The sequence below is a fragment of the Mya arenaria genome, chromosome 3 (assembly GCF_026914265.1).
Source record: "Mya arenaria isolate MELC-2E11 chromosome 3, ASM2691426v1".
Lineage (NCBI taxonomy): Eukaryota > Metazoa > Mollusca > Bivalvia > Myida > Myidae > Mya > Mya arenaria.
Genome location: NC_069124.1, coordinates 86,657,589 through 86,670,161, shown reverse-complemented (window position 1 = coordinate 86,670,161; position 12,573 = coordinate 86,657,589). Strand labels below are relative to the sequence as shown.

The following is a 12,573-nucleotide window of genomic DNA, read 5'->3' as shown; positions in this document are numbered from 1 at the left end:
ACATCATATGTGTTCATATCCATATATCGTTTAGACCATTTTCTTGCTTATTTTCATATTTTGGGGTACCAACTTTGCTCGTTTTCTTGAAATTCAAATGAGAAAAAAGGCATCGTTCTCTAAGTTGAAAGTTGTTACTAAGATGCTTATTGATTACGACCCAGTGCTTACTGGCGTGTTATTTGGCAATGAGACCGGGTTAAAATTTCGAAACAGTGAAAACTATCAAGTTGATATTTGACTGTTTGAAACAGTGAAATGTCAATTCTATTTCACTGATTAATCTCTATAAACCACGGAAAAGCATATAATAAACATTTGATAATACTGAGTTGGTGTAAACAGTTAATTTTGTTAACGTCAATATACAACCCCCTATAGCTCCACCCATACCAAAACACACACGCAATGACCCCCTTCCCCCACTCCCCAGTATAGAGCCCCGATAAAAAAATGTGTGTAAAAGATTGTATACAGTTTAAGTAACGCGTGCGGATTTGCGCTAAGTCTATTCACCCACGCGGGTATTACGTGTCATGTAAAACGCATATCATAATTTAACCTTTGAGGTATTTCGAACGTTAATGTGTTGATATTACAGTCCACATTTCAATAGCACATAAAGCTTACATAATGCATTTAACTTCTACAAAACTCACTGTCAGGAAGCATGCAATTCATGTGACAACAAATGTGAACGCCCAAGGGAAAATTGACCAAACAAAACGCATGTTGTATATGTTCCTTCTTAACGATAATCGAATTAAAAAAGTCCTAGCACACCTTACGCAAATTGATTTTGGCTTTCATGAGGTATACGGTATGTCATTCTTGATGTTGTTGTTTTTAAGAACTTTTAAAACAAATATGGAATCGGCGATTCAGACGACCACACTATTTGTATAACTTGCGAAAACAATAAGAAAACGGACATTTGCAACTCGTCCTGTACGAAAAACATATTCGCAGATTAATATCATTTAGAGTTTTTTTTGTTTTTGGAAGAAATCGTAAACTATAACAAAAGACCTCGACAACACACGGAACATTTAGGCGGATGAACACACTCAATTTTGAAAGGGTAGCAAAAAAGCGTCCGTCGACTAGTGCCAATTTATTGTTAGCATACTTACATGGTTTGGGTACATTGCCCATTTTCACTTACATTCTAATCTCGAGTTTCAGACTCAGAAAGGCGTATCCTTGAAAATAAGGCCAAAACGAATAAACAGTACAAAATGTTTGTTTTCGCTAGCATCTTGAAAATATAAAAAGGTGGGAAGGTAGGCATACCTATGTTTCTGGATTAGTTTTCATCCAAGATCCATCTTATTTACAGAACATGGAGACATTCAGTAGTGTCTACAACTTTTATAGTTGCTATTACTAAAGTTTGATATTAATCTCTTCTTATATCGAGATTTGAAAAAAATGCTTTATTTTTACAATACATTCAGGTTTATGAAAACAAATCGAAAATATTACCAACAAAGCCACAACTCTTCCCTGTAGACATCAACACATACTTTGGTTTGTGGCTCAAAGTTTAGACTAGATCTATCAGTTAGACTTTCGTCCTGCAGTCATAGTGCGAAGAAATCGAGGAACTACCAACGCAATGGATATATTTTTAGTTTGACACCAGCGCAGCAACCACGCACCTAAAAATGTTAGAAGACACACATAGGGTTGGGTATTGTTTATTTAAAAAAAGTATGCCAAATATCATCATAGTTTCACAAGTACATCTCTAGTCTATCTTCTCTTGTATTTGACAATAAATAATAATGATTATAATGATACTAACTTGACTTTGACCATTTTGACATTTTAATTCCAGTGCAATCTTGACAACCAAAAATAAAAAAGAATATGTACTATCGTACAGTGTATTACAGCGGTATGACTTGTAACAGGAAAGGACTCTAAGGACATGCACAATTATACATGTGGAAAATTATTATTTGTTCTATTTCAAAAAATGATGTCAACATAATTAAATCCATTTGAAATATTGAACACCACTATAGGAACATTAGTTAAATAAAACAACACTTTCAGGATAATTCACAGAACAGGTTGAAATGTAATTTACACTGAATAAATTACTCAAATCCAAGATTTTCTAGTAATGGTGAAACGTTCCTTACCTTTCAAAGACACTTTAATAAAGGTCAGAGAAGTTGGCTCGTAATCCTAAATGAAAATGTTCCAGTTCCTTAGGAATTTTCTCTCAAATTCTATAAATATGTTGGGGGGGGGGGTATACATGAAACAAATAGAAAACTCTAGAATGTTCTTATGAAAAGTATACATATATTGACAAAATACATCCTTAAATATTATAGGCGAAAAAGAGTTTAATTTAATGAATCTAGGTATGAATATGGAATTAGATTATAAAACAATGCCTAACTGAATTTGAAATACATGTAAATGTAACTGTGCTTTCGAATAATATTTATTCCTCTAGGACGTATTTGAACTATCAAAACATACAGTCAAAAAACCTTTAATTCAAAATATTATATATATGTTACGCTTTTCTAAGAGATAATAATTTTTGATAATATCACTTCCTCAAAATTTAAATCTGACCTGGTTATACATCATTTCAATAAAAGATAATGCATTTTTCACATTTTATCATCGTCCAAATATTGCTATGAACATTGATAAAACTTAAACTACGTGATAGAACCACGCATACACTTAAAAGGTCTGCATTATGAAATTCAGAAAAGTACTTATACTAATTTAACACAGACATAATAGTATTCTGAAAGAAATCTGCTAAATTCACATTTGATACGATGATTTGCAACATCATCATCAAATATTGAGATGGGTGGAGTACAAAGCAGGAAGAAACTTGTCCGAGTGGCCGTGGATTTCGGGACAACCAACACTGGTTACGCTTTCAAGTTTACCGGCGACAGGATGCTGTACACCTCACTCAGACAACCAACATGCGTGCTGCTAAATCATGATCTGTCTTTTCACTCTTTTGGAACAGAGGCAAAAAGTGCTCACAAAGAACTGGATAATGGAAATAACAAGATCTTTATCGAACACTTCAAAATGGTTCTCTACCATACTGAACGGTTTTCAATGTCATCCAACACTATGCCCACTATAGTAGACGAACATGGAAGGTCCGTTGACGCGATGACTGTTATCGGACACATACTCAGACATCTGAAAAATATCATTTGCGAACATATTATGAGGATACCTGCGCATGTTCCGGGAGACGACTTTTTTGAGCATAATGTCGACTGGGTTTTCACGGTGCCAACAATATGGAGCGAGTCTGCACGCAAATTTATGGTAATGGCGGCTGCGAAGGCGGGGCTAGTTGTAGAAAATGTTCTACAAATGTTCCGGCTAGTTCTTGAACCGGAGGCAACTGCTTTGTATGTCATCGACACTGCTATCGTGTTGGGTAAACAGCATAATACAGCTACTCTCCCAGTAGGCCAAAAATACGTGTTGGCAGATTTAGGAGGGGGAACCGTTGATATTTGTGTTCACGAAATTTTGAAAATTGAAAAGCTTTGCGAATTGGATGGTGCTTCAGGTAGCAATGCCGGAGGCCTCGTAGTTAACAAAGCATTTGAACACCTGTTGGTGGATATATTTGACAATGATGTTGTGGAAGAGTACCGGCAAAGATTCCAATTTTACTATTCAACTCTAATTGATCAGTTTGAGATGAGAAAACGAGAATTCAGTACAGTAAATATGTCCACTGTTACGTTACCATTGGGGCAAGATATTCTTACCATATCGTCACAATGCGACGTTGAAGTTAGATATTATTTCGAAGTACGGTGATCAAGTTTCTCTTCTAGATGACGAGGAAGTGAAAATAAGATTGTCAACAGATGCTATGAAGAAGCTGTTCGACAGGTCTGTTGATAAAATCGTTTCACTTCTTACTGATATCATGAAGAGATGCCCGTTAGACAACCCGGTTAAACTGGTGCTTGCAGGTGCATATTCTGACTCGTTTTATGTCCGTCAACGAATTGAAGAAACATTTGAAAACATATTACTTATGTTAGTGCATGACCCGTGGCTTGCTGTCGTGAAAGGAGCAGTCCTAATGGCAGAGAAATCAAGAAACATCATCCAGCGACGATCCAAATATACATATGGATTTTACTCAGTTGTCAATTTCCAAGAAGGTGAACATCCTGACCATTTAAAGGTATAACACGATGGTGTACCTCAGTGCAAAGCTGTCTTCCATAAACTGATCGAAAAGGGACAGCTAGTCCAGTATGGTAAATCATTTGTCCGTGAATTTATTACCAGATATATGGTGCCAAAGACTAAGATGCAGAAACGTTTAACATCCGTATGGAAATCACCTTTGCTTGACCCAAAATACTGCACCGACGAATACCAGAGTACGGTAGTCGGGCAAGTTGAAATCGCTCCTCCAAAGGAAGGCTGGCCGGAAGTTCTACGGCACGAACAACACATGACAGTGTCTGAAACAGAACTTAGCATAACATTTTATGACAAGACAAACAAAATTGAGAAAGCCGTTACCGTGGATTGTCTGTTCTAGTAACTACCTAAGCTATAGAAACGAAGTGACAAGTCCAGAATTCAGCTATGCGGTCTTATGTGATAATAAAAACATAGAACTGACTTCAAATGTTCAAGAAAAAAAATATTAAAATTGAATGTCAAAACAGTTTCTCTATATGATTTTCAAAGGATAATTTGCGTCTACATCACAGTTAATGGTGTATTCATATACTCGCGAGATTAATATGCGACATTAAAGTATAGAAAGTTCTGGCTTTAACGAATATTATCAGGAAGGTTTTTCTGATGTGTACACACACTACCCTCCACATTGCGAGTAAAGTTGTTCGTGGTTTTGAAATATTCATTGTCAATTTTGTCTAACAAATATGATTGTGAGAATGATATAGATTGTCCCTGTACTTGTATTGTATTAATGCACACACATGAATAATCAAACACCTTTATATTATAACAGCATTTTCCCTACTTATTTGATGACATTTAAGTTAAAAATAAAACTTTCAATGACACTCATGAACTTGTGTATTTCTTCAAGGAAACAATCACCAAACTCAAGCCCTTAACATGGAAACAATCACCAAACTCAAGCCCTTAACATGGAAACAATCACCAAACTCAAGCCCTTAACATGGAATTTGATTCCAACAGTGCGTGGTTACTTCTTTATATAAGAGCTATCGAAACCAATAGGATGGTAACTATTTGTTAGAAATAATTGTTACTTCATGTATAACTTGTTTTCGTCTGCCTCCTTGCAAATAACTTCATTAATTGTCTAAACTATCATGCACCTGTGACTTGCTGTTGAATACGTTTGGAAACATTTCCCGAAGGGATTTACTAGGAGAAACAAGTATCTTCTCGGGAGTTGGTTTTAAAGAAATGCCGCTTAAATATTGTTGGAGAGTGTTGTGCATGTCCTGGCAATCTGTTAAATTCAATTACTCCGTCGATCATACTTTCTTGTATATGAAAATGGATAAAACATTAGCCAACACGGAAGTTTTAAATTTTAAACATGGACATTGTTCTGCAAACCACATTTTTAAGTAGTACTGCGATAAAACTTTATTTTGACTTTATAAAACAATGCGTATACTTCATTTTGGTCAAACTGCATGTATCAACATCTCGAAACTATTTGTATACATGTTTATTCCCTAATCATAATAAATTTGTAACAAATAAGTTCAGAGTGGGCGCTATCTTTTTTGTTATCACCTTCACCTATAAAACTATGCACATGACTATGAAACAAAAGCAGGAAGATAACTACAGTTTATAAATAAGATATCAGCAGATTCATTGTAACTATTCATGATCGTATTTGTATGTTCACAATGTAGTAATTTAAGTCCTTAAAGTTTTACTGCTGGAAGGTAGGATTTTGCCATTATGGGTAGCAGCCAAAGTACGGAGCATCCGGTGCAAGCTGCCATTGACTTCGGTACGACTTTCACAGGTTACGCCTTTATGTTCAACGGAGAAAATGAGGTATACACCATGGAGCCGAAGGATCGAGAAATGACATGTGTGCTTCTTAACCACGACGGAACGTTTAGGGCGTTTGGCAATGAAGCCTTCTATGCATACAATGACATGGATTTGGAGTCTCAATTCAACCACTTCTTCTTTCAACAATTCAAAATGACTTTGTACGGTGACCGTTTGCTACGGCGAAATATCCCTCAGCTGACGGACGTTTCGGGGAAGAAGATGGATGCGATGCAAATATTTGGACTGGTTTTGAATGAATTCAAAAAAAGAATAGTCAAACACGTGAACGGTAGCAAAGTTCAGAAGGGAGCAACTTTCGATGAAAGCAACATCGGATGGACAGTGACAGTGCCTACGATTTGGAGTGCATCTGCACGGCAGTTTATGCTGGAATCAGCTGCAAATGCAGGCATGAACCTCCAAAACATACGACTGGTGTTGGAACCTGAGGCTGCATCCGTGTATGTCACATCATTGGACATCAAATATGAAAGAAAAGGGTTCAAAGTCGAGCCATTTTCACCAGGTCAAAAATACATCCTTGCGGATCTAGGTGGAGGGACGGTGGACATGTGCGTTCACGAGGTGTTAAGGGGGAATTATTTGAGTGAACTGTACTCAGCTACAGGAAGAAATGCAGGCGGCTCCATGGTTAACAAGGCTTTTGCGGAATTGCTGGAGAGACTTTTCGGAACATATGTCATTGAGAAATATAAAGAAATTTTTCCTACGTTGTATGGCGATCTTATGATGAATTTTGAGGTTAGAAAATGTGAGTTCAAAACTGACAGTTTGGGAGCAACATTTAACTTGAGCTCCGAGCTAATTTCAGTCTACAAGGATGAATACAAATACACAGACTCAGAATTAACAACCAAATTAAAGGAACAGTCTGGTAGTGATATTACTTTCATACGACAGGGAGGTTATCGCTTAAAACTGACTAACAGTGCGATGAAAAGTTTGTTTGAGCATTCTGTTAAAGGAATTCTCGAACTACTAAGTGAAATTCAAAAGGAATGTGCACAGGACAACATAAGGATACTTCTTCTTGCTGGTGCGTACTCCGAATCCGACTACGTAAGAGAGCAGATTAAAGCTGCATTTCCACGTTTTGAGATTGTAACCATTCCCGATTCGAGATTAGCTGTCGTGAAAGGGGCGGTTTTGCTAGGTTTCAAGCCTAGAAATACCATCAAAAGAAGGTCGAGATTTACGCTCGGCTTCTACTCTGTAGTTCCTTTTAACGAAGAGCTTCATCCCCAAGAGCTTAAAGAGTATCATGAAAACCTCCCACAATGCCGTGCAGTGTTTCATAAACTAATAACAAAAGGGCAAGCTATAGAATATGGACAGGTATTTCAACGAAAATCTATAACCCAATATCAGCAACAGGATACGAAGAATAAAACACGCATCACTTCACTGTGGAGGTCTACACATGCAGATCCAAAGTTTTGCACGTCTGATCATGGATGTGAGGAGGTCGGGAGCATTGAAATGAATCCCCCGCAAGGAGGCTGGCCAGACAATCTCGTCCACGAACAGCAACTTGTCGTAGGGGAAACGGAACTCGTACTGAAATTTTGTAATAAAACCAATGAGATCGATGTTGAGAAGCGTCTTGAATATAGCTTCTGAGCTGGAAAAAAATGCCGGATATCTCTAGATAACCTACCTAGCTAATCAGCAAATTATGTGAGTTATCACTTATGAAACAGTAGATAAATAGTGTCACCACAAAACAATTGGATCAGTTGTATTAGATGATATTTTACATCAGGCGTACACAAATTGTTTTGTGCTTAGAACTTTTGGACTTTTTTAAGGACTGGATGGTATTTATCATTGAGTGTGTTTTGCATAGGCGTAAAATATTTTCATTACCTTTCCTGCAATAGCAGCACCAGATGTAATCACTGTTTCTGACATTGCCCAAATCCTGGCCTGTCCCTACATTCGAGAAATTTCTTACTAGTGGGGCAATCATCAAATGAAAGCCGATGTAAACATTGCCGCTCACATTATAATGTCAACATTTAGTGTACAGTTTTTGTTCAATGATACAATGTAAAATTATCTATAAAATAAAAATCGATGAGCACATGGAAATACTAACCATCGATATTGTCCTTAGAAAGAAATTTCTCAGGACGACACTCGATCATCGCATATAGTGGCTTGTTGTCTTTATAACGACCCTCGGTAGGTTATGTGTCTGTTGGTGGGACGTTGACAGTTGTTAATCGTCTAAACATTGTTAAGGTATGTTCATGCATAATGCACTGGTTTGTTGAGGTATGTTCATGTATAATGCACTGGTTTGTTGAGGTATGTTCATGTATAATGCACTGGTTTGTTGAGGTATGTTCATGTATAATGCACTGGTTTGTTGAGGTATGTTCATGTATAATGCACTGGTTTGTTGAGGTATGTTCATGTATAATGCTCTGGTTTGTTGAGGTATGTTCATGTATAATGCACTGGTTGGTTGAGGTATGTTCATGTATAATGCACTGGTTTGTTGAGGTATGTTCATGTATAATGCACTGGTTTGTTGAGGTATGTTCATGTATAATGCACTGGTTTGTTAAGGTATGTTCATGTATAATGCACTGGTTTGTTGAGGTATGTTCATGTATAATGCACTGGTTTGTTGAGGTATGTTCATGTATAATGCACTGGTTTGTTGAGGTATGTTCATGTATAATGCACTGGATTGTTGAGGTATGTTCATGTATAATGCACTGGTTTGTTGAGGTATGTTCATGTATAATGCACTGGTTTGTTAAGGTATGTTCATGTATAATGCACTGGTTTGTTGATAACGTATTGTGTTAAAAATCTATGCTTGCATTGGTGTGATTATCTACAGTGTGTCTTTGTTTTTAATAGTAAGACTTTATAGAATCAATGTTAAAGTCCATGTTATTGCAGGCCTTAAAGGCTTTCGACAAAATAGTTATGTGTACAAAACTTACTTTTCACGTTATACCCCTTAGAGGTATGATGTTATACTTGGTGCACATTGTCATCGTAAATTGTAAATTGTTTAGTGTTTAAGTTTTATTAACTTTGGAGTTGAGTCTTCTTCTACATATGCTTCATAAAATTACATGGATTTGCATTTCTGTTGGTATAGTGCCTCATACTATTAAAATAATGTCATCTGTCAGAGCGTTGTGCAAGAGTCATGTTAATGATAGCTCTACTTTTTCGTTGATCTCTTTAAAAAAAGTATTACCTGCACTAATTTATTTTTACGTGGAGGTCATGCTTGTTTTTGTAATGATTAAATTGAAAAACTAAACACCAATTGCAACAATTTATCATTCCCTTTTTCACGATCTCAAGAAATAATACTTTGTTATATTGTATGCATCACTTTATCATAAAACAGGAAGTAGTTATTGTTATTGACCTCTCATGTATTGTGATTGCTTCATTCATAAATACGAATAAATGACATAGTTATGGTTATACATAAAATCAATCTGTAATAGACGGAATGGGTTGATTCCTAAACATAGCGAAAGCAAGGAAGATTATTTTCCCATGAATACATCAAATATGGCAGCAAGATTAGGTCGCCAGGATAGGCTTGGACTTCTTCTCTCAGAATACTGATTTATTTTCTACGCTAATGAAACAATAAGTAACAATTAAGGCTACTAGGGCTTAATAGGAAGTCCTTGTGTCCGTTTATTTCACATACAGTATATGACTTTGAATTGAACTTAAAAACCAATCATCTGCATCGCGCGACTTTAGATCTTTGAATTATGACTTAATTGGATGTTTCAGTTAAATAGCGTTTCAGGAAGCAATACTGAAATATTCATGATGATATCTTTAAATTGCGTAAGACACATGTTTACATGTAAGACCATGCATTGAGCATGTTGTATATTAAATTTAAAATCGAAAAAACATAATTACAGTATTCTTATTTCAACTCGATTAAAACTTTATTTTTTAATCCTACCATAGAATCTTTATTGGTGAACTGCATGCATCTTAATGCGTCTTAGTTAAATAAATCATTGCACAGTTGATAAGGAAGTCCGGGTATTAATGTACATCGAGTACCTTTATCAGAATCAGAATGAATCAGAATCAGAATGTATTTTATTTGGATTTAAACATGTAGTTTTTCATCCATAAACATGTAACAATAATATGTACAAGTCAATAGTAAATAAATACAAACACAATACAACAAACGTGTTATGTTAACCTATAATGGTATAATATATACAGCAGTATACTGCATAAAGTTACTTTTAAGTATTGTTATTCACTTCGAAACTCAATGAGCAAATTTAATAACACCAATAATAATAATAATAATGATAATAATCGCAAGAATGAAGATATTAATGAAGTAACTCATCATAATCCGTTTATCAATTTTTCGTCGATTTTGCCAAGTGTGTATAGAATGAATGGCTGTCTCGATATCGTATTAAGTAAGTCATACATCGGTCCATTGAAACTTTTCATCGCCTCCAGGAATAAAAGTCGCGAATAGCTATTGTTATTTGAGCAACACTCGAACATCAAGCGCTCGAGCTCATGGCTGTATTGTCGATGACATATACGGCAATCAATCGGCTGGCCTGGGGGACGCTAGCAGCACAGACATGCTAGCAGCTTCGTGAGGGAGAGGTTCTCTGGACGAGCTCTCGCGACGGACCACACACTTGATATGCGCAAATGCGGATGGATTTGTTTAAACAGATCAAAGTCAGAGCTTGTGTCCATTCTCGCATTCCATGCATTCACTTCGTGGTTGTAGACAGCTGTCTTGCAGATACGTTTCCAGATGTACTTGTTTGGGAATGACGCTTTGACTAGGTTTAGTTTATAAGGTGAATCAAGAATTCGCGTTATATTAGGCATAAAGCCTAGTTTTTGTGTGGCACAATATTTGTACTGAAAGTGTCTGTGTAGCAGTAAGAGTCTCACGATGCTTTGTGCTGAGCTTCTACACAGTAGCCCAAAGAACGCGAGTTTCTGCTTGTCGATGTATGACTCTAATGAAGTGCCACCTACAAGAGCGGTTACCACATCTAACCTTGTTAGATGTGGAAGGTTCTGTGCTCTTTTTAGGCAAAAGTGATGGGCCACTTCAAGTTGGTGTATGTCTCCTCGTGTGAGTCCGTTCCAAAGTTCGCACCCAAGACACATGTGTTGTAGAGTTTCAACGCCGTGGCCAGATTCGGTCCAGCATGACCTGACACCTTTCCTGTTTTTGATAGGAATGTACCCATAATTTTACACTTTACAGCGTCAATGTCAGATGGATGTTTTCTGTTCGTTGACTGTACGATCCCCAGGTGTTTATATACGTCCGTCTCTGGTATAGTTGTGTTGCCGTATATGGCCAGTTGCGGGGTGCAGCCAATGACTTTCTTCCGTCGCAAAACTGTTGCCGCGCATTTGGCCGAGTTGTAGAGATAACGCCATGTGTTTGCGTATCTATAGCATATGTTAAATAGCTCGTTTAAGCCACGGCGGGAGTTTGAAAGCAGGACTATATCGCCAGCCTGTGTTGGGGAGCTCAATTGTAGATTGACCATTTTTGATGACCAAACAGTATTGATTCCAAAGAGCTCGTTATAATCATAAAATTTGCATACAATTTGTATGGTAGCTGCCGTAATTGGTAACAAGAATCTGATCTAGTTAACCAGTTATTATGTTTATTATAAGCTTAAATTCACAAACCATAACAAGTTAACCTGTTAGTGTTGTACAGCTAAAAAGGCTACACAGAAAAAGAAACGCTAATATTAACTACATGTAGATAGCTAGATAATTATCGCTGAAATTAAGTGGTTAACAAGACACAATTCTCGAACGTTAATATGTTTTCTTACGGCAGTAGTATGCTACCATAGTGGGTTATATTTCAGCTGATACAATTATCCATACTATCAACCAACTTGTATTTTCTTATACTTATATGTCCTTGAATTGTATACTTTTTAAAATAAATAACTTGTCGCTCATTTTATTCAGCAATCCATATTATCTGGGCACTAAAGCAACACAAAAGTTCAGCATCAAGGGAAAACTATCAACTAATATTTCAATGTTTTTCTTGAAGATGTTGAATCTGGTAGGTCACATTATACCAGTAACAGTAACATTGACTTTCAAATAATGTGTCAGTTCATTCCAGGATATGATGTAACTAACTTGTTTACAATTCTTGAACATTTCATTCCATCAAATAGACAGGAATGTAATCGAAAATGGAAATTAATCTTTAACAACAGTAATTTGACACGTACAGACCTGTACATATCTGTATAAGACCGGAACAGAACAGAAAAGAGACATTTTATTTCGACCTTTTCAACTTACTTTGTCTACAATACATACATGTTTTCATTAATTCTGGTCAACGTGTATATACTATGGCATACCATACACAAATTTTTCAATACTATGTTACATAAAAAAGTGTTCATATAATTAGAAAACAACATGCGTGAGCAATTT

The 12,573-nt window shown here is 36.4% G+C and overlaps 1 protein-coding gene and 1 pseudogene across 1 annotated transcript; both read left to right on the top strand.

The window, feature by feature from the left end:
* The first annotated feature begins 2,844 nt into the window (after positions 1-2,844).
* On the top strand, positions 2,845-4,579 carry LOC128226374 (heat shock 70 kDa protein 12A-like; annotated as a pseudogene).
* A 1,382-nt stretch (positions 4,580-5,961) lies between these two features.
* LOC128226373 (heat shock 70 kDa protein 12A-like) lies at positions 5,962-7,704 on the top strand. The gene has a single exon (XM_052936252.1). It carries the CDS (start codon positions 5,962-5,964, stop codon positions 7,702-7,704), a length of 1,743 nt encoding a protein of 580 aa, XP_052792212.1.
* Positions 7,705-12,573: the final 4,869 nt, after the last annotated feature.

What these genes read in the sequence shown, in the direction of transcription:
- LOC128226373 (XM_052936252.1), top strand. Translation starts at nt 5,962, where the DNA reads ATGGGTAGCAGCCAAAGTACGGAGCATCCGGTGCAAGCTGCCATTGAC.